The 22,265-nt window shown below is 58.0% G+C and overlaps 1 protein-coding gene across 12 annotated transcripts in view; it reads left to right on the forward strand.

Moving 5' to 3' along the window:
- Positions 1–418: 418 nt before the first annotated feature.
- Positions 419–22,265, forward strand: part of PLEKHG5 (pleckstrin homology and RhoGEF domain containing G5) — a 30,426-nt gene continuing 8,579 nt past the window's right edge. For 2 of the 12 annotated variants that reach the window (XM_031011731.3, XM_063703196.1), the window contains exons 1-3: positions 12,277–12,584; positions 20,305–20,434; positions 21,927–22,035. In XM_031011731.3, coding sequence (XP_030867591.3) covers positions 12,465–12,584; positions 20,305–20,434; positions 21,927–22,035 — 359 coding nt within the window. In that variant the 5' untranslated portion in view covers positions 12,277–12,464. Of the gene's footprint in view, positions 609–863; positions 975–1,358; positions 1,436–2,341; positions 2,416–7,210; positions 7,468–11,966; positions 12,070–12,276; positions 12,585–20,304; positions 20,435–21,926; positions 22,036–22,265 lie in introns of those variants that run through there. The other 10 variants (XM_031011733.3, XM_055383139.2, XM_055383159.2 and 7 more) reach the window with 10 other exon arrangements.

Genomic DNA, 22,265 nt, shown 5'->3' on the forward strand with positions numbered 1-22,265 from the left:
AAAGTTTCCTGAAAATGTGTTGAGCCGTGCTCGCAGGACAGGTGCACTTCTCTGTCCGCCTTTGCACTTCAATAAAGTTTAAAACTGTGAACCAGCAGAGGACATGCAGCAAGAGCCGTGGCAGGCGAGTCTCTCCCGGTGACAGCCCCTACCCTGCGCGGGGCAGCCTCCGTGTTGCCATGGAAACTGACCTCGGAGACAGCGATTCCGGGCTGGGGTGGGGGCTCTGCGTGGGTCCCGGCCTGCATTCCTGCGGACAGGCACAATCCGCGTGGATGGCACCCTCCAGGACAGAGCCGTGCGCGCTTCCTGAGCCGCCCCGGTGCCCGCCCTGCGGGAGGTGGAGGCAGCCTCCGGACCGCAGCGCGCAGGGGCTGGGGAGCCGGGGAGGGAGGGGTGACACCGTCGGCGCCGAGGCCCGGCCGCGCTCCTGTCCCCCGCCCCCCGCCCCCGAGGCGGGGCCGCCGCGGCTCCTCCCCGCCCACCTGCCCCGCCCGCCTCCCGTGCGAGGGTCCGGTGGCGGCGGCTCTGCGGCCTCCCAGTCCCCGGCGTCCCCGGCGCCCCCGCCCGCCGCCCGCCCCCCGCGCGGCCCGGGGCCTGCTCCATGGGTGAGTGCAGGCGGGGACCCGGCGGGCGCGGGGCGGGGTCCTGGGGGGCCGGGCCGGCTCCTAACCTCCTCCGGGGAGGGCCCGCTCCAGGCAAGGGGGTGGGCGCCGACCGGGTTTCGGGCCGCTCGGACCCAAACTCGGCCCCCAAGTCGGGGCCTGCCTCGGCAGCACCCCGCTTCTCCTCCCTCCCCCCGCCTCTCGCTGGTTGCGCCGCTCTGCCCCCACCGCGGTGCACTCCAGCCCCCAGGAAGAGAGGCAGCTTGGAGGGGGCCAAATTCAGGGTCGAAGATGAGTCTCGGGGAACGGGGGTCGCCCCAGACCTTCGGGGGCTCCTCTGTCTCTAAAGGGAGCGATGCAGGGCCTAAGGTTCGCAGGGATCTGGGATCTTGGAGCCCCTTCCCCCCAGCAGCCCTGCCGGGACCCCCTGGGAAGTCTGGGGCCCCAAAAGGTCACTGAGCGCTCCCCCACTTGTCCCCCAGACTAGAGGGACAGAGGGAGAGAGCAGCGTATTTCCAAAGATGTTTTCTCCCCGTGGAATCTGGATAATTTCCCTGAGGACTGCAGGAGAAAAGGGCTCTGCAAACAGATTCCCGTGCAGATAAGTTGGCATTTAAAAGAGAAAGGGACGCTGACCTCTTTTGAAGGGAGGACTGAGGAGATCGCCCCACCCCTCCTCCAGTCGGGAGGCCAGTGGGGCCCAGGGGAGCCTGGGAGCCCCGCTGACTGATGCCCTCTGCTCCTCCCCTGCAGACGACGAGAGCCCCGCGGAAAAGAAGGGACTGCGCTGTCAGAACCCCGCCTGCATGGACAAGGGGCGGGCGGCCAAGGTAGGGAGGCTGGAGAGCCTGGGGACACTTGGGGGCAGAGGAGCCAGGGCTCTAACTGCCCTTTCTATCCCAGCTCCAGCTATCCACAGAGCCCTGGCACGGGCGCGGCTGGCTGGGCTGGGTTCAAGTGTAGGTGGGGCCACAGTGTGTCTGGTTTAGGAGGCAGAGGGCCTGCCCCCAGCTCAGGAACAGTGGAGCCGGGGGACTTCTATAAGAACAGGGGGGTGGAGTACCCCAAAGCCCTTTGCTGCATTGTGGTCCTAGCAGCCATTCTGAGGTGACAGGAGCTGTAGCCTTATGTCACGGATGAGGAAACTGAGGCTTAGCCAGGGGAAGTGGTCTCCCATGGTGCTGGTCCAGTGCCCAGGGTCCAGTACCCTTCCTGTTGAACTCAGCCACTCTTCAGGCCTGGGCATGGGTCTGAGATGCTTTGGGACTTGGCGAGTGTGACCATGGCCCTGGGGATGACAAAAGGAGGAAGGGGCCAGTTGATCCTGGAGTGCCAGGGCTCGGGAGCTGGGAGTGGGGCGAAGTATAAATCAGGGATAAAGGGGGCAGGAAGAAGGATAATAGTACTGGCTGGGCGCTTCTGCCTGTGATGTGCTGGGCTTAGTGCCACCCGCTTTCTGTGCCATATGCACTGATTGCGGCAGCTCTGCAGGGAAGGCATCGTCACCCTGTTTTCCAGATGAAGACACCAAGGTTCAGAGAGGTCCAGTGACTTGGCCAAGGCCCACAGCTCATGAGAGATGGAGCCGGGGTTTGGAGCCAGGTTTTGCCCCTCCCAGCAGGCATTTACATGACAATAGTAATAACTGCGCAACTTAGCATCTGGCCCAGGCACCAAGACTCACTGACTCCTCCTCCGGCCTTCTGAGATGGTCCTGTCCTTATTCTCATTTACAGATGGGGAAACTGAGGCTCACTCAGGGACAGACTGCTAGGAAGTGGGAGAGCTGGGATTTGAACCCAGTACCCAGGTCTGTGTCATACCAGGGCCCGTGTTGTCTTCCATCATGTGTCTCAGCACTGCCAGCTGCAGGAAATGTAAAATGCCACCCCCCACCCCCCGCTCCCCTCCCGCACCTCCACCCAGACGCACACACACTCATTCTGCACAGGACGACCGTGGTGAGGGAACAGGGAGAACTGCTATGGGGCGGGGCGGGGAGGGGGCGGCCTCCAGTTGCCGTGGTCACCAGGCAGGGGGGCGGTGTGATGTCAGATACAATCTGCTGGCACGGATGGTGCCTGGCATTGGGCTCTGGTGTTGGCTGGTTGCCTCTGTCCCAGATGGGGGCTCCTGGCAACAAATTGGCCTCAGCTCCCCCCAATATACATCCTGCCAGAGGCCTGCGGAGCCCCGAGGCTTTTGCCTGACCTGAAGGGGCAGCTGGGGCAATAAGGCACACTGTCCCAGCCCCTCCTCTGGGCAGCTGCTCTCAGGGGGGGGTCCTCAAGCTGCTCAGGCAGGGGCAGGGGTGGGATGGCCCAGCCTTCATAGAGGTGAGGCCTGGGAGAAGAGAGCTGGTCTCAGAGTGGGTGTGGTCCCTCTGCAGCCTCCAGACCTCACCTCCAGCCCTGGCCTGCCTGGAACTTGGCACAGCTGACATTGGCATCAGCTGATGAGGGTCACCCAGCGTGCATTGGGAGAGTCTGGGCCCTGTCACTACTGGGACGCCCTTTGGGACAAATGGCACAGACTCACTGTAGGGGCAGAAATGCCTGAATTATCAGAGGCAGAGAGAGCCAGTCAGGGAGGGCATCCTGGAGGAGGGGGCCTTTAATGGATGTGAAAACATGGATAGACAGAACAGAGGCAAGGGCAGTCCAGGAAGGGAGAGGCAGTGGTGGAGAGGAAGTGAGGGGCACTCAGATTTGGTAAGAGAAACAAAGAATAACATTGTTGATGATGATAATAATAACCACTACTGGCTGGGTGTGGTTGCTCATACCTGCGATCCTGGCACTGTGAGAGGCTGAGGCAGGAGGACTGCTTTAGCCCAGGAGTTTGAGGCCAACCTGGGCAATATAGGGAGACCTCGCTCTACTAAAATTAAAAAAAAGGCCTGGCGTGGTGGCTCACACCTGTAACCCCAGCACTTTGGGAGGCCAAGGCGGGCAGATTGCCTGAGCTCAGGAGTTCGAGACCAGCCTGGCCAACATGGCGAAACCCCATCTCTACTATAAATATAAAAATTAGCTGGGCGTGGTGGTGGGTGCCTGTAATTCCAGCTACTCGGGAGGCTGAGGCAGGAGAATTGCCTGAACCTGGGAGGCAGAGGTTGCAGTGAACTGAGATCATGCCATTGCACTCCAGCCTGGGCAACAAGAGCAAGACTCCGTCTAAAAAAAAAAAAAAAATTAGCCAGGTGTGGTGGTGGGTACCTGTAGTTCCAGCTACTGGGGAGGGTGAGGTGGGAGGATCATTTGAGCCTGGGACATTGAGGCTGCAGTGAGCCGTGATTGTGCCACTGCATTCCAGCCTGGGCAACAGAGCAAGACCCTGTCTCAAAAATAACAGGCCAGGTGCAGGGGCTCATGCCTGTAATCCCAGCACTTTGGGAGGCCAAGGTGGGCAGATCACTTGAGGTCAGGAGTTCGAGACTAGTCTGGGCAACATGGTGAAACCCCATCTCTACCAAAAATATAAAAAATAATTAGCCGGACATGGTGGCACACACCTGTAATCCCAGCTACTCAGGAGGCTGAGGCAGGAGAATCGCTTGGACCCCGGAGACGGAGGTTGCAGTGAGCTGAGATCACGCAATTGCACTCCAGCCTGGGCAACAGAGCGAGACTCTGTCTCAAAAAACACCCAATAATAATAATAATAACAATTATTGCTGACCGAACATGTTTACATGCCAGGCGGGGCGTTAGGCCCTCCTGCTTGTCTCAGTGAAGCTTCTTGAGACCCTCAGGAGAACAGCGTTATTCTTATGACCACATGACTTGTAAGGAAACCGAGGCCCAGAGAGGTAGAGGAACTTGCCCACATCACACAGCATGATCGTCAGAGCCTGGCCTGCGTGAGGCTTGTCTGATCAAGAGCCCTATTCTTACTCTCCAGGATGTGACTAGCGTTTTGAAGGAGATGACTTCATTTATTCATTTACCAGACCAGCTCTGAGCATCTGTCGGTGCCAGGCCCAGTTCTAGGCCCAGGAGATCTCCAGAGAACAAAGGGGATGCCCTCCTGGAGGTGACATTCTAGCTGTGCTGGGAGGAAGGAAGGGAAGTGACCCTGGCTGGCCAAACTTCCCCCCAGGCTGCCCTGGCAAAGGACCAATTTCAGGCAGGGCTGGACCCTTCGGCTTCTGGGCCCACCCTTGATGTTTTATTTGAGGCTCTCCTGGGTGCTGGAGCTTCTGAGATGAATTTGCCATCTGTCCCCTACCTCCTGCCCCTGGAGTTCCCACTGGGAGGAGGGCTAACCAGGATGGGCTTCCTGGAGGAGGCAACTGGAGTCCTGAGGATTAAAGAGGTACTGAGATGGAGGACAGCTGAGTGAGCAGGGGAGGGACATTGGGGGCTATAAGGGGCAAGCGAGGCCAGGGGGCACAGGGAGAAGGGGACGGGAGGAGGGGGAGGCAGGCTGCACTAGGAGCACCTGCATGTCCAGGTGAGGGGTCTGGACTGTGTGTCATGGAGACCCCAGGAGAGAAATGGCCCCTCCCCAGGATGAAGATATGTAGAGCAGTCCACACCTCTGAGCTCCAGGATCAAACCTACTTTTTTCCAGCTGTGCGAACCTGGGGAAGTCACTACACTTCTCTGAACCCCAGGTTCCTCATCTGGAAAATAACCTGGCAGCGAGGATTAAAAGAGGCCCATATATAACATGCTTAGCATAGAGCCTAGCACAGCGTAGGTGTGCAAGGTATCCTGGGAGTGGGGGTAACAAAGTCACCTCTAGACTTTGGGTGTGCCCTCCGTACCTGCCCTGGGATCTGAGACCTCCCCAGGCTCCATCCCAGCTTCTTGCACACAGGTGGAGCTGTGAGTTTGGGGAGATGGAGAAAGGCCGGGAGATCAAGGCAGACTGATGATATTGTGGGTTCCCCCTGCCCTCCTGTGAGGTGGCCACGGGACAGTGTGTGGACTCCCCAGCTCCTTGCTGGGCTCCACTGGGCAGTGTTCGAGGTCTAGTCAGGGCGTCCCAGGTCACAAGGGGGCATGGAGGAGGACACTTGTGGCCCTGGGCCACAGGGGACATTGGGCACCACATGTGAGGGTGTTTATCATGGAGGAGGTAGTGATTCCAGCAGCCACCATTGATCCAGCACTTACTGTGCGCCAGGCCCTGCCTTAGCGCCTGGCACAGAAACCTCATCTGGCCGCCTCCCCCGCTGCGGTGGGGCCTACCCCATCTCCATTTCCTAGAGAGGGCCCTGCAGAGTGGCGAGGTAAAATGACTTGCCAAGCAAGGCAAGATCAGGACTCAAACCAGGCCTACCTGTCAGAGCCTCCCATTTCCTCAGAACTCTCAGGAGGAAAGGGAGGTGAATTTTTCTGCACAGCTCCCAAAGGCCTTGACAGGGAGGTGGGGTTTGGCACACTACAGGAAAGAGTTTCCAGCAGCTGGAGCTATCCCCGAAGTAGAGGTAGTGAGCACCCCATCACTAGACATATGCAAGAAGAGACAGAAAGGGAAGCATAGAGGGGATTGCAGTGTGGAGTGGGGGTTGGATGGGAGGACTTCAGAGTTCCCTTGCAGCTTAACAATGGCCTGTGAGGTGGCAGGGATGAGTCAGGGTGTGCATGTGTGGAGGGAGGGGTGGTGAGATGAAGACCAGGGAGAGGAAAGGGTGGACCTGAGGCCCCCATGGAGAAAGGACGGGCAGGATGTGAATAATGGGAGAGGCAATCACCTGTTCTCCTGGGCAATGCTTTGGGGGTGAGCAGCGGCAGACCAGGATGCCCCAGGGAATGGCCAGGTTTGGGCCATCTCTGGAAGTGACTGGTCCCCGGAGACAGGTGGTGGGGCTATCTGCAGCTGAAGAAAGGGGCAGGGCCAGAGAAACAATGCAAGGGGACTCCTGGGTTTTGGCTAAGTAGTTTTGGGGGAGCAGGTGAAGACGTGGGGATCCCTGGCCCAGCCAGGAGCTGCCCTAGTATAGGCCCAGCCCCAAGGGTTGTGTGGGGCAGTCTGGAGGTTTTGGCCTGGGAAGGGGTCGGGGGAAGGCTGTATAAAAAGCTTGAAAGTGCGGAACAGGTTGGTGGACCTGAACTCCACCTCCTCGAGTGGGCCCCCTGTATCCACACCCTTCCCAGTCCTGAGCCCAGAGTTATTCTAAACTCCCGCTGCTGGGAGAGGGGAACTGGGAACCACTAAATGGCAGAACAGCACCCTTTTCCGGCCATATCACCTGGGCCAGAAAAAAAAAAGAGGGGGCCCAGAGAAGAGCGGGCTGTTTCTGGGGCACCGCGGAGGCCGCAGATCAGAATCCAGCTTTTTACAATGGAGCGGAAGCGAGCCTGGCTCAGGGCGATTCCGGGGCGGGCTAGGCCTGCGGGTCTCTCTGCCTGGTCCCCCGGGGCTTTTCTGTCGCAGGGAGGCTTCCTGTCGCGGGCCCTGGTCCCCCCTAGCCCCCTTCCGGGATGGGCGAGCTCCCGTCTTCAAGCCCAAGTTAATGACCAGGGACTTTGAACTTTTTGGAGATCTGCAAAGGGCTGGCCCCTCGGGGACAGTGACGCCCCCCACCCCCTCCCCTGAGCCCGGATCCTGGATTACCCCAAGCCACCGCCCGGCCTCCAGCCACCTCCCTGGCTCCGGCGCGGGGCCCTTCCTGGGACCCCTCCTCTCCCCGGTCCCAGCCGGGCGGCGCCGTTGGTACATCCCGGCCAGTCCAGGTGGTAGCGCCCGCGCGGCTACCGTAATTCCCCTACGTCCCGCGCCCCAGTTTGCGCTGAGTCGACTGAGCCCGTCCCGCGGCTCCCGTCCCCCTCTCCCCGCGCGCCCCATGAGGCTTCGGCAGTCTCGGCCCGAGCCTTAGACACCGAGGAGGAGACCCTGGTCCTGTTCCTAGGTGAGTCGCGGGGAAGTGGGAACTGCGCTCCGGACGGGGGGTGGGACTAGGCGCCAGGACCCCCCTAAACCGATGGACAGAACCCGGATTCGAGAGTCCTACGTAGTGCCAGGCCTGTGGGTGGGTACGGGGTCCTCACCAGCTGTATCTCCATTTACGTGAGGGTGGAATGGGTTCAAGCTCCCGCCCCCATCACAGTGTCTCTAGGGTGGGTCGGCTCGGAGATAGGGCCGTGAGGAGTCTATGGGACCCCGGCCCCGGTATGGGGAGTATTGGCGGGGCAGGGGGATCCTGGAGGGGCCTGGGCGCGCGGCGTGGCTGGGAGGCCCGGCCGATCCTCCCCATTTGGCCAGTCCGGGAGTCGGTCCCAGGCGGAAAAGCCCTCTCGAGGCCGGCAGGGGGCGCCAGAGGCTGCGCCTCGGGCAGCCTGAGCAGACCCAGGCACCCACTTAGGGGTGGGGGATGCGGGAGACCGGTGAATCCGGGGAGGCCCTGGCCTGCCTTGGTGGAAGTCTGGGAAATGGAGGCCAAGAGGTCCCCTACAGATTCCTTAGTAACTCCTCAAGTTGAGGGAGCTCGGGGGTATTTTACCATTCTCCTGCCCTTTAGCCAGGGTCCGGGCACACGCTAGGACCTGGCAGCCATCCCCAGATACTGAATTCTATGCCCTCTTGGCACAGGTGGGCAAATTGAGGCCCAGTAGGGGAAGGGCAGGGGAACGTAGGCTCCAGACCAGGTCTTCTGAAGCCCAGGCAGGTGCCCTCTTTCCCCCGCTCCCTACCAAGGAGGCTTCTAAGTTGCACCGGGGAAGGGGTTGCCTAGTCCGGGTGTTCCAAAGACACACGCTGGGGTCTGGGGCTGGGAACTGCAGAGGCTGGGCAGGAGGGGATGTTCACAGACTGCAGCCCCTCCCTCTTTCTCTAGCACTGGGTCCCAGCCTTGGGCATCCCAGCCAGGACTGCTCCCTGGGGAGGAAGGGGCCTTCCTGGCTTCCAGGGCCCGTGCGGCGGGCCTAGCCGGGGGAGAGGTTTTCTGTGTCCCTGCCATCTGCCCGGCACAGGGCAGGGCCTTAGGTCAGGCTCTGACTCCAGGTGAGCCTCAGAACCCAAGGGGTGATGGGTGAGGCCTGGGCCTAGGGGAAAGGAGGGTGGGTAGGCTGGGTGGAGCGTAGAGAGCCGCCTGGCAAAGCCACCCCGCCCTGGCTGGCCTGCCCATGCATGTAGTCTCCACCCCTGGATTTCCAAGGTGTTGGGTGGGGCCTTGGGACTAGCAGGCTCCCAGGGGAGCTTAGCCTTGGTGGGAACTCCTGGCAAGGACATCCCTCCAGCCAGAGAGCTCGGACTCCTGGTTCCAGGCCCGTCTGCTGTCGGCAGAGCCTGGAGCTGGCCCCAGACCTGCGTCCTTTCCTGGACAGGGAAGTCCCTCTCCCACCCAGACCAGTCTGGGGCCCCAGCTCGTTGTGGGGCAGGGATGCCTGGGGGATCCCTGGTTTCCCATCTGCTTTTCTGGGGCTGGGGGAGGTGATACTGAGGGAGAACAGCCGGGTGTGGGGGTCCTGCCTTGGAGACTCCATTATTCATCAGCCTCCGCATCTGGTTTCTGGGTATCAGTTTCAACAAGCTGGCCCTGACTCACAAGCCTGGAGCTGGGGCTGGGCTGGGGAGGGGCTCCCTCCCCAGGGAGTTGGGGGCCAGGACTTCTTGGGCCTGCCCCTGAGCTGTTTCAGCTCCCCGCTGTGGAGAGGAGGTGGGAATGCAGGAGCCTGCCCAGGCCCACCCCACTGCCCTGGTACAGGGGCTTGGGGCTCCTTTCTGCTCTGCACTCTTGCCCCTAAGGAGCAGTCCCCCACCCTTGCTGAGTACCCAGGCAGCAGCCTCACTCAGGGATGGCCAGGGCCCAGGCACTCAGGTGACCTCTGGTGATCCGCCGTGACCCAGCCCTGGTGGTCTCCACTTGATGCAACCTGGTTACCCCACACCGGTGGGCTCCCCGCAAGCTGGCTTTGGGATCTGCCGTGTCTTCAGGAAGGTAATCTCCAGGGCCCTGTTGCCCAAATCAACATTCAGCTGTCTTCAGGCCCCACGCCTGCCCAGTGCCTGAGGCACCCATTTCCCTACGTAGCAGCAGCTGGTGACTTTGGGGCAAGTCAGTTGACACAGGCCTTAGTTTCTCTATCTGTTAAATGGGGATTGTAACAGTATCTCCTTCCTAAGAGTCTTTGAGAAGAGTGAATGGGATTCACTGCCTGGAACTCCCTCGATGGGGTGGCACGTGGAATGCTCAGTGAAATGCAGTTATCTGCCTACGGGACAGTATGGGGGTGGAGGTCTGGGGCAAGACCACCCGATATGAAGTAGGAACTCACCTGCCCAGGGCCAGCAGGCCCAAGGTCATGGATACTAGGAGGAGGAAGAGACCTTCGGTCTGGCAGTGGGGAAGGCTCTGTTGACCGTCGGCCACAGGAAGGGATATCCTGGCCGAGCCCTTTCCTGTCCCCATGTCCTTCTGTGGCATGGAGGCCCTTCTGCTTTCATCTGTTCACTGATCTCATCCCCACCAAGCGCACCTACTGTGCACCAGGACTGTTCTAAGTGCCGAGGACACAGTGAGATGCAGATGGCCAAGGCGCTGGCTTCTGGAGAGGACAGTCTGGTAGGGAAGAATGATGATAAAAAAGTGAACAAAGAAATGAATTACAGGTAGTAATAAACGCTAAGAAGGAAATAATTTAACTTAAAGGAATTGAGAGTGGGAGGGTAAGGGTGGGTTATTTTAAGAGGAGGGAAAAGGACGTCTTGGAGGTAACATTTAAGTTGGGGCCTGGTGCCAGCTGTTTGAAGATAGGGTGCGTGGAATTCCAGACAGAAAATACAGAGGAGATGGCCCTGAGCTTGGCGAGCTGTAGGGACAGAAGGAAGACTGGCAGGTGGACCCTGTGCGGACCAGCTGGGAGGGAGGCGGGAGCCCGGCCATGGTGGGATTTCACTATAAGCAAGATGAGAAGTTTTAGTTTTCAAAACTCTGCCTGTTGGCCGGGCGTGGTGGCTCATGCCTGTAATCTCAGCACTTTGGGAGGCCAAGGTGGGGATGGATCACTTGAGATCAGGAGTTAGTGACCAGCCTGGTCAACATGGCGAAACCCCATCTCTACTAAAATACAAAAATTAGCTGGGTGTAGTGGCGGGCGCCTGTAATCCCAGCTACTGGGGAGGCTGAGGCAGAATAATCACTTGAACCTGAGAGGTAGAGGTCGTAGTGAGCTGGGATCATGCCACTGCACTCCAGCGTGAGTGACAGAGCAAGATTCCGTCTCAAAAACAAACAAAAAACAAAAGCACAACTCTGCCTGTGGTGTAGACAGTGGATGACCTGGGCTTTGGGAGTGGAGACAGCCCTGGAAGTCTCCCAGCCTCTAATAAACCGCTGCTGCCCTCCTAAAGCCATCTCACGGACCCTGGCCCCCTTCCCACCCTCTTTCCCCATGGAACCAGGTGGAGGAGGAGCAATTAGGGGTGGGTGGGCTGATGACAGACAGCATGGCCACCTCACCCCCATGGGTTCTGAGGAGTGTCCCAAGGAGGCCATTCCAGAATCCCAGAGCCACAGTCTGAGTTTCAGTCTTGCGTATAGGCTTTTGTCTCTTTATGTCACTTTATCCCCCACCCCGTGAATGGGGCTAATGGTGCCTGCCCTGCCTTCCTGGGAATCAGTGTAAAAGCGCTTTGACAGCCGTGTAGTGGTGACTCCAGCACCAGAGTCTGGGGGTTTGCGTCCTCTCAGGCTTTGCTGAGTGCCCCCTGGCGGTGGGGACCTGGCTTAGAGCTGCAGGGACCTGGGCTGCTGTGCCATGTGGGTCGCCAGGGTTTCCTGATGCCTCCACCTCACCCAGCTCCTGGGGGCTGCCAAGGATAGCCTCTCAGAGCAGCCCGCCTTCTGCCCACGGCCCTTTCCAGAGGCCACCGGCCTTTGGCTCTCGGCCTCTGCCGTACCTGGGCAGTGAACAGTCGGTGTGAGGGGGTGTCCCTGGGGCTCAGGCTCTCAGGCAGGGGTCTCCAGGTTGATGGGAGGGGCTGAGATGAGAGCTGGTTGTGAGGTTGGGGTGGGTGTGTGACTGGGGCTGGTGTTGGAGCAGAGAGGGGTGTCCCTGGGGCTAGATGGAGAGCCGGACCAAGGACCCTGAGGGGAGTGTGCCCCATCCTGGCCTCTCCCTTCTGGTGCCTGTATTCTAAGAGCTCCCTTGCTGGGAGTAAGAAGGGGTCCCCTGGGCTGAGGCTCCGAGGCGGGGGTGGGGGTCTCCAGGAGGAAGGGAGGAGGGAAGGTACCCTCCTGACTGGGAGGGACCGTGCGTGTTGGCGCTGAGGATGAGGTGGGGACCACAGCAGAGTGGGCACCCCCAGGGCTGGGCGGGGATCGAGTCACCCAGGGGAGGGGCTCCACAGTCTCCACGGTTGGGGGGGGGGTGTCACCAGCGCCCCCTGCCTCCAGCATTCAAGGAGCTCCCCAGGAGAAAGAGCAAGTTCTGAGGAGCCCTCTGAGCCCGGCATTGGTGTTGAGGAGGGAGTCAGAGAAGAGAGGGGCCCGGGGCCGCGCAGAGGCGCAGAGGTGGGGGTACCCCGGGCCAGGCAGAGGTGGGAAGGTGGGGGTCCCGGGGACTGGGCAGAGGCGGGGGTGTGGGGGTCCCCGGGCCGGGCAGAGGTAGGGGTGTGGAGTCCCCGGGTCCGGGCAGAGGCGGGGAGGCGGGGGTACCCCAGGCCGGGCGGAGGCGGGGGTGTGTGGGTCGCCCGGGCGGGCGGAGGCGGGGATCCCCGGGGCTGGGTGGCGAGGGCCCGGGCGGGAGGGAGGTGTCCGCCTTCCTGGGGGGCTGGGGGCTGTTCCGGGCCCGGCCCTCCCCGGGGTCCCCGCGCTCGGCGGGGGCGGGCGCGGCCGCACAATGGCAGGAAGCGGGGCTCCGCGCTTTGTCCGGCGGGCGGCGCAGACCGCGGCTTCCTCCGGCCGCCATGGGGACAGGACCCGGTGTCTCCGGACGCCTAGCAGCCTCCAGGCTGGGCCCGGGGCTGCCCCTCCGGGACTCGGAGCCCTCCTGGGCCGGGGGTCGTGCCCGCGACGGTGAAAGCCAGGTACGGGGCCGGGACGGGGCGGGAACGGGGCTGGGTGCCCAGTTCTCGCCTGCAGCCGCCCAGTCCTGTGCGGGAGGCCAGGGAGGGGGTGCCCGTGACTATGAGCCCCGCGGCCCCCAGGGGAAGGATGCGGCCCATGGCGGCCGAGCCCCCTACCTGGGCAGCTGCACCCTGGTGACGGGGACCTCGGACTCCGGGGTGTGTCCCCGCCGGCTGAGATGTCCCCGCCAATTCTTGGCGCTTTGTGTCTGGGGCCAGCTCCGGACACACCTGTGGGTCCCGGGCCCTATGCTGGGCCGCCCCTCTCCTTTCCTTCCTCTGCCCTGGCCCTGCCCACAGCCTCCTCCTACCCCAGAGGCCTCTGTTTCTCCTTCTGCCTCTGGCCCCAGCCCTTGTGTGAGGGTGGACGCCTGGTTCTCTGTCCCCATCCTCACATGCGTGTGTTCCCCGAAGGGCCCCCCTCTGTTATTTTGGCTGCCTGGCGTTAGAGGGGGTGGGAGCTGGCTGTTCCCATGGGTGGGCTGTCTCCTCCCTTGGGTTGAGACCTGGGAACATTCCCCCCTGGACCCTGATGTCCCTCCTGCAGGACAGAGGCAGGACATGGTGGGCAGGCAGGCAGATGAGGGAGGGGCAGTTGGGTCTGAGAGAAGGGGCTGGAGTCTGGCTTCAAGAAGGGGCCATTCCGCCCTAGTGCTGGGGGAGTCCTGCCCCTGGAGGGAGCTGGGGAGACTCTGGGGTTTGGGGGTGGGGCGTGAGGCGGGGCGTGAGGCAGGACGGGGAGCAGAAACTGCACCAGGGGGCTCTGCCCACCCCAGCTTCTCAGTTGGGCTCATGGTTCTCCCGGGGGGCTTCCAGAACTTCATCGTCAACCAGATCTGCTCGACGAAGTCGGAAACCACCTGGTTCAGATCCTGGGGCTGAGCCTCACTGTGCCCCCAGTGCCCCTGAGCCTGGGGACTGCTGAGAGGAGGGAAACAGATGAGGTCAGCTGGGCCTGGGCACCAGCCCCTGGCAGCAGCCGGAGGAGTCGAGCAGCCTCGGTGATGGTAGTGGCCACCCAGACCATCACAGCAGGGAAACTGATCTCGAGGCTTTCAAGGGATCCAGGGTGGGGTGTGTCACAGGGCTCAGTCCATATTTGTTGAATACTGACTCTTCTGTAAGGAGCGAATCAGGGTATAACATCTGCTGTCTGTATATTGGATTGATTTAAAAACAAGATTGTGGCACAGAATCAGACTTGGACTGGAAGGGTCCCAGAGACCCTCCCAGAACTCCTCCGACCTAGCACGGCTCCTTCCTTGTCACCCCCTACCTGCGGTGAGGCCAGGGCTTGGGTCATGGGCAGGTCTGCCGCCCCAGCTGGCACTAGGAAATCTCAGGAGGCCCGGAAGGGATTGGAGCTGGGAGCCTCTGCCAGGCTGGCTGGGGGCACAGAGGGCCAGAGGGCTGCGGAGCCCGCAGACGGGGGGCTCCCAGGAAGAGGGGACAAGGTGGGGCAGGGCCCTTCCCCAGATCATTCTCATGAGGAGACACCTGAAGCTTGGGCTCCCAGAAGCTGCAAAGCCTGATGTTTCTCTCAGCAGTGCGCTGTGGATTCAGGGTGAGGGTGTGGGTAGAGCCCTGGCTGAGGACAGCTTAGTGGTCTCTGTAGTTTTTAAATTTTTTTCTGAGACAGGGTCTCACTGTGTCGCCCAAGCTGGAGTGCAGCAATGTGATCATGGCTCACTGCAGCCTCAACTTCCTGGGCTCCAGCAATCTTCCCACCTCAGCCTCCCAAGTAGCTGGGACTACAAGAGAGCGCCACCACACCCAGCTAATTTTGTTTTTTTTTGTAGAGGCAGGATCTCACTGTGTGGCCGGGGCTGGAGTTTTTGCACTTTCTTTTACAATAGATTAAGACAGAAACCAGAAAGAGTTGCAGGGGTTGAGGGATCAATCCCATCACCCTCACTTCAAGCCCCACAAGCACAGTTGAAGATCACTCCTGAAGGGTGTAGAAGTGGGGGCACCTGGTGCTCAAGGCTGCCTTCAGGAATCTGGGTCATCCTGTCCCCAGCCACCTGCCTGGGGCCCAGCTCCATGCAGATCAGCCCCTCCCTGAGCACGTGGGCCTGCTTGGAGTGCCACCTGCCGACTGCCAGTCCTGTGCCCTGTTCCCTTTCCTGTCAGATGGAGACACGGAGGGACACAAGAACCAACAGGGCTTGCATCAAACTGAGATAGATTTCCTCCTGTCCCTGTAATCTCGGCTGACCTGAGGCCAGCCTCTCCCTCCTAAGACACCCATGAGGGGGCGTGAATGTGGGTTAAAATCTGGGATCCAGTCTGGGTGCCGTGGCTCACGCCTGTAATCCCAACACTTGGTGAGGCCGATGTGGGTGGATCACCTGAGGGCAGGAGTTCAAGACCAGCCTGACCAACAAGGTTAAACCCCGTCTCTACTCAAAATCCAAAAATTAGCTGGGTGTGGTGGCGTGTGCTTGTAGTCCCAGTTACTTGGGAGGCTGAAACAGGAGAATTGCTTGAACCCAGGAGGCGGAGGTTGCAGTGAGCCAAGATCATGCTACTGCTCTCCAGCCTGGGCAACAGAGCGAGACTCTATCGCAAAAAAACATAAATAAATAAATAAATAAATAAATAAATAAATAATAATCTGGGATCCAGAGCCCCACACACAGTGGCTTCAAGTCCTAGATCCACTGGCTGTGTGACCTTAGACAAGTCATTTCACCTCTCTGAGTTTTACTTTCCTCTTGTGTGAAATAGGGACAATAACAGCCCTTATCTTATGGGATGAGATACACATGTAATGCCCCCAGTGTGGCTCCAGACACATGACGACCACATTAAAAACACACTCAGATTCTTCCCGGCCTCCTCCTCCCTCCTGTCTGTCACTTTCTCTGCCATCCTCACCACGCCTATCTCGGAAATCTCTCATCGGGCTTTCACTAGCCAGAAACTCTTCAGCGCCTCTCTCCTGCCTTAATTCATAAATTAAACAAGGATTTATGGAGCAGCTGGGACCGGAGGTCAGGCACTGAATCAGACAGAGTAACGTTTTTGTCCTTGCGGATGTGACCAGGTGTGGAGGCAGCAGGGTGGAATATGTGACCTGTCAGGTGCTGGAAAGTGCTGAGGACAGGAAAGGAGCGTGGAGGGCGAATGAGGAGGATGAGAAGGTGACTTGGGGGGAAGCTAGCAGGAGGGGAGGGAAGGCAGGGAGCCATGCATTTCAATATCTGGGGAAAAGCATCTCAGTCCAGGGACTGGCAGATGTCACAGCTCAGAGGTGGGAGCTGCCCTGAGGGAGTGTGTCCCGGAACGACCAGGAGGCCAGTGGGTGAGGGGAGTGAGCCAGGATGGAAGAGCAGGACAGGAGGTCCCTGAACGGGGTGGCCTTAACCCTAAAAAAAAAAAAAAGTCAATGTCATAAAAGACTGAAAACCCTAACCTTAACCCTTTTGGCTTTTTTTTTTTTTTTTTTTTTTTTAAGATAGTGTCTTCCCTGTGGCCCAGGCTGGAGTGCAGTGGCGCAATCTCAGCTCACTGCAACCTCTGCCTCCTGAGTTCAAGCAATTCTCCTGCCTCAGCCTCCTGAGTAGCTGGGACTACAGGCGTGTGCCACCATGCCTGGCTAAGTTTTTGTGTTTTTAGTAAAGACGGGGTTTCACCATGTTAGCCAGGATGGTCTTGATCTCCTGACCTTGTGATCCGCCTGCCTCGGCCTCCCAAAGTGCTGGGGATTACAGGCATGAGCCACCGCGACTGGCCTTTTTATTTATTTATTTATTTATTTTGAGACGGAGTTTTGCCCCAGGCTGGAGTGCGATGGCACAATCTCGGCTCACTGCAACCTCTGCCTCCCGTATTCAAGCGATTCTCCTGCTTCCGCCTCCCGAGTAGCTGGGATTACAGGCATGCGCCACCATGCCCAGCTAATTTTGTATTTTTAGTAGAGACAGGGTTTCTTCCATGTTGGTCAGGCTGGTCTCGAACTCCCAACCTCAGGTGATCCGCCCGCCTCGGCCTCCCAAAGTGCTGGGATTACAGGCATAGCCACTGCTCCTGGCCCCTTTTGGCTTTTATTCAGAGTGAGATGGGAACCCTTGGAGGGTTTTGAGTGGATACAGTGGGACTCCTCTTTGAACAGGGTCCACTCTAGCTGCCCATGGACAACATATTGTGGGGGATGGGGGTAGCAGTGAGGCCAGTTTTGAGCCATTGTTGTCATCTAGCTAAAAGGTGGCTGGGCAGTGGCACGCTTATGAGCTGTGGCTGGGTTGAGGCCACAGATACTAACGGTGGAGCCAGCGGGATTTTCGGGCTGACCAGATGGAGGTGTAACAGAGAATGTCAAGAGTGACCCCAAGCCGATACAGTGGCTCACACCTGTAATCCCAGCACTAATTCCAGCACTTTGGGAGGCTGAGGAGGGCGGATCAGTCGAGCCCAGGAGTTCGAGACCAGGCTGCGCAACATGGCGAAATCCTATCTCTACTAAAAATTAGCTGGGTATGGTGGTACATGCCTGTAGGCCCAGCTACTTGGGATGGTGAGGCAGGAGAATCACTTGAACCCAGGAGGTAGAGGTTGCAGTGAGCCGAGATTGCGGCACTGCACTCCAGACTGGGTGACAGAGTGAGACCCTGTCTCAAAAAAAAAGGAAATCCCCCACCTTGCAGCCATCAGAAGAATCAAATAATTGATTTAGGTAAAAATTGTCTATGTATGCTAAAGCTCTTAGGACCACAAGCTCACATCACCACGCCTGGCTAATTTTTTTTTTTTGGAGACAAAGTCTCGCTCTGTCACTCAGGCTGGAGTACAGTGGTGTGATCTCAGCTCACTGCAACCTCTGCCCCCGGTTCAAGCAATTCTCCTGCCTCAGCCTCCTGAGTAGCTGGGACTACAGGCGCACGCTGCCACGGCTGGCTAATTTTTTGTATTTTAGTAGAGACGGGGTTCCACCGTGTTGCCCAGGCTGCTATCGAACTCCTGAGCTCAGGCAATCCACCCGCCTCGGCCTCCCAAAGTGCTAGGATTACAGGCATGAGCCACCGTGCCTGGCAATTTTTTATATTTTTAGTAGAGATGGGGTTTTGTCATGTTGGCCAGGCTGGTCTTGAACTCCTGACCTCAACTGATTGAGTGAGATTACTGGGGAACAAGACATCTCAAAGTGCCATGCCACAGATTACTTATTAATTATAGGGGAAAAAGGGACTCTACAAGGTACAGAGGTCCCCAGAGGATCCAGCATTACAGGCAAATAGCAAGAACACACAGCTCTGTGGTGTCCCTGCCTGAACGCTCAGTTTGAAACTTTCTGAGGACCACCAGGGAGATCCACATTGAGGAGCTCTGTGCGAGGCTGCTGGCTCGAAGACTTCCAAAATGTCAAGGTCGGCCAGGCACAGTGGCTCATGCCTATAATCCCAGCTCTTTGGGAGGTCAAGGTGGGCAGATTGCTTGAGCCCAGGAGTTCAAGACTAGCCTGGGCAACATAGTGAGACCTGTCACTACTAAAAATAAAAAAGTCAGTTGGGCGTAGTGGCATGCACCTAGTATTCCCAGCTACTAAGGAGGCTAAGGCAGGAGGATTACTTGAGTCCGGGAGGTTGAGGTTGCAGTGAGCTGATCATGCCATACTACTCCAGCCTGGGCTACAGAGCGAGACCCTGTCTTGAAGAAAAGAAAAAAGTCAATGTAATAAAAGACTACAAAAAACAAGGCTGGGCACGGTGGCTCACGCATGTAATCCCAGCACTTTGGGAGGCCGAGGCGGGAGGATCACGAGGTCAGGAGATCGAGACCATCCTGGCTAACACGGTGAAACCCCGTCTCTACGAAAAATACAAAAAATTAGCCGGGCGTGGTGGCGGGCGCCTGTAGTCCCAGCTACTCAGGAGGCTGAGGCAGGAGAATGGTGTGAACCGAGGAGGTGGAGCTTGCAGTGAGTCGAGATTGCACCACTGCACTCCAGCCTGGGCGACAGAGCGAGACTCAGTCTCAAAAAAAAAAAAAAAAAAAAAGGATAAACAGACATAACCAAATGCCACGTGTGAACCTTGATTAGTTCCTATATGAGGAAGTATATCTGTAAGAACGTTATTTAGACACTTGGGAAAATGTCAATATAGACTATATATCAAGGTTCAGTTTCCCAAGTGCGACAATTCTATGGGGTTTTGTAGGAAAACTGTCTTTGTTCTTAGGCAGCACCATGATTTCTGCCCCAGGGGAGGGGGGTGCTGAGAAGAGAATGGGAGAGAAAGCAGATGTGGTAGATATCAACTTGGGGAGTCCAGAGGGCATGTGGATGTCATGTGCTATTCTTATAATTTTTGGTAGGTTTGAAATATTTTAAAACAAGTCTGGGCGTGGTGGCTCACGCCTGTAATCCCAGCACTCTGGGAGGCCGAGGCAGGCGGATCACCTGAGACCAGTTCAGTACCAACCTGGCCAACATGGTGAAACTCCGTCTCTACTAAAAATACAAAAATTAGTCGGGCGTGGTGGATTATGCCTGTAATCTCAGCTACTTGGGAGGCTGAGGCAGGAGAATCACTTGAACCCGGGAGGCGGAGGTTGCAGTGAGCTGAGATTGTGCCGTTGCAGTGAGCTGAGATCGTGCCATTGCACTCCAGCCTGGGCAACAGAGCGAGACCCCTTCTCAGAAAAATTTAAAAAAATAAAAAGAAAAGAAATATTTTAAAACAAAACTTGGGAAAAATAAAGAGAGTGGGAGGAGAGAACTAGGAAGTCATGAATACTGATACCTGTTTACAGAGTTTAGCTGTGAAGGGGAAGAAAGAAAGTCAGCCATAGCTGGAGGGTGAGGTGAGGCCTCTGTAAAATGGAGAAATAAGGCTGGGCATGGCAGCTCATGCCTGTAATGCCAGCATTTTGGGAGACCAAGGTGGGCGGATCACTTGAGGCCAGGAGTTTGAGACCAGCCTGGGCAACATGGTGAAACCCCGTCTCTACAAAAAATACAAAAACTCGCCTATGGTAGTGTGTGCTTCTAGTCCAAGCTACTCGGGAGGCTGAGGCTCGAGGATCACGTGAGTCTGGGAGGTCAAGGCTGCAGTGAGCCATGATTGTGCCACTGCACTCCCTGTCTCAAAGAAAGAAAAAAAAAAAAAAAAAGATGGAGAAGCCGGGCGCGGTGGCTCACGCCTGTAATCCCAGCACTTTGGGAGGCCAAGGCGGGCTGTTCACGAGGTCAGGAATTCGAGACCAGTCTGGCCAACATAGTGAAACCCTGTCTCTACTAAAAATACAAAAAAAAAATTAGCTGGGCATGGTGGTGTACGCCTGTAATCCCAGCTACTGGGGAGGCTGAGGCAGGAGAATTGCGTGAAACCAGGAGGCGGAGGTTGCAGTGAGCCGAGATCAAGCCATTGCACTCCAGTCTGGGTGACAGAACGAGACTCTGTCTCAAAAAAAGAAAAAAAAGAAAAAGATGGAGAAATAACCACGTGTTGGTGTGCCAACGGGGGAAATGATCCAGCAGAGGGGAAACTTGATGATGTGGGAGAGGGGGGACTGCTGGGGGGCGTCTCCTCACCCTGGATCGAGGGATGGATCCATTAGGGAGAGCTGGCCCAGGTTGGAGCAGGGCAGTTCATTCTAAGTCCCTGCAGCGCTGGGCCAGGGTCGAGGGATGTGGTGGATCTCGTGGACCTCCTGAAGGCTTCTGTCCCCACCCCAGGTATGTCACCACGCCGACTGCCAGCAGCTGCACCGCCGGGGGCCCCTCAACCTCTGCGAGGCCTGTGACAGCAAGTTCCACAGCGCCATGCATTATGATGGGCATGTCCGCTTCGACCTTCCCCCACAAGGTGAGCACAGGCGGGAGCCGCAGCTCGGCCCCCAGAGCTCCTGTGTCAGTGTTTCAGTAACTGTCGGAAATGTGCTAGGGCGTCATAAGGACAAGTCGACTGTAAATAATGAAACCCAAGTATGTTACGGTTCCTTTTGTTCCAAATGTTTTTTAGCAAGAGAGAAAGTCCATGAGCGTGCCTCTTCCAGAGGCAGGCCTTTCTCTATCTGGTGCTGTGCTCTCACTGGTTCTCACCTCCCCCAGCTGCTCTTGCCCCTGGCCTGTGGCCCACACAGAGAAGGCCTCTTTCTTTCTAGTTCTGCCTATCCTCAGGGCAGGGGACTTCTGGACAAGTCCTGCAAGCCAGGCTGTGGGCCTAGCAGAGGCAGTGTGGAGTGGGGGTGGCCAGGTCAGGAGGCACTTGTGGCAGGAAATAAGAAATTCCTCTTGCTGAGCAGGGACCCAGCTCAGGCCCACCGTCAACTGCCTATGGAGGAGTGGCTCGCAGGCACCCAGGCCTGGTGAGAAATGCCAACCCCTGAGTCCTTTCCCAGCTGATCAGAGGAACAAAAGGATTCTTCTGGTTGGGCACGGTGGCTCATGTCTGGAATACAAAAAATACAAAAATTAGCCAGGTGTGGTGGCACACACTTGTGGTCCCAGCTGCTCGGAGGCTGAGGTGGAAGGATCGCTTGAACCCGGACAATGGAGGCTCCAGTGAGCCCTGATCGTGCCACTGCACTCCAGCCTGAGCGACAGAGCAAGACCCTGTCTTAAAAAGCAATAAACAAACAAAAGACTCTCTCCCACTGCCAGGGCCCCTTGGGAATTCAGGTGTGGTCACAGCATGGGGGAGGGGAGGCCTGGAAGAAAGAGCCATGGACTTTGGTCCCTTCCTGTAACAACCTCAGAGGCAGGGCTTCCTTATCCTTATTTTATAGAAGGGTAAACTGAGGCCACAGGTGAGTTTGTTTTTGGGGTGGAGCTTCACCATGGGTGTCATCCCAGGGCCCTTGTGTCCTTTTGGGTCTGTGGGGATAGACAGCAATGACTGAGGCCAGGCAAGGTGGCTCACACCTGTAATCCCAGCACTTTGGGAGGCTGAGGTGGGTGGATCACTTGAGGTCAGGAGTTTGAGAACAGCCTGGCCAACATGTTGAAACCCTGTCACTACTAAAAATACAAAAAAATGAGCCGGGTGTGGTGGCGCACGCCTGCAATCCCAGCTACTCAAGAGGCTGAAGCATGAGAATTGCTTGAACCCAGGAGGTGGAGGTTGCAGTGAGCCGAGATCATGCCACTGCACTCCAGCCTGGGTGACAGAGTGAGACCCTGTCTCAAAACAAAAACAAAAAACAATGACTGAGCCCCTCTCCTCACAGAACTGAAGGGCCCTTGCTACCTTTAATCTGGGGGTTCCAGGGTAACAGGCTGTGGTCCCTCTGGAGGCAGCCATGCTGCAGGCTAAGGAGGGGCGGGGGAGGCACAACCCTCTCCTGCTTTCTCCCAAGGCTCTGTCCTGGCCCGGAACGTGTCCACCCGGTCATGCCCGCCGCGCACCAGCCCCGCAGTGGACTTGGAGGAGGAGGAGGAGGAGGAGAACTCTGTGGATGGCAAAGGGTAGGTGAGGGATGAGTGGGCAGAGAGATACCTGGAGGGCCCCACGGCTGGGTCTCAGATCAGACATTCAGGACCAGATGCTCTGGCGCCTTCCTCGAGTGAGGCTGATGGGCAGACCTCTTCCCACCCCTGTGGCTGTCCTGACTCCGGGAAGAGGCCACCCAGCCTGGGCCAGCCTCCAGGGTGCTTGGGATCCTAGCCCACACCAGACCAGTTACCGTTCGGTGTGA

The sequence above is a fragment of the Gorilla gorilla genome, chromosome 1, assembly GCF_029281585.2.
Source record: "Gorilla gorilla gorilla isolate KB3781 chromosome 1, NHGRI_mGorGor1-v2.1_pri, whole genome shotgun sequence".
NCBI classification, from domain to species: Eukaryota; Metazoa; Chordata; class Mammalia; order Primates; family Hominidae; genus Gorilla; species Gorilla gorilla.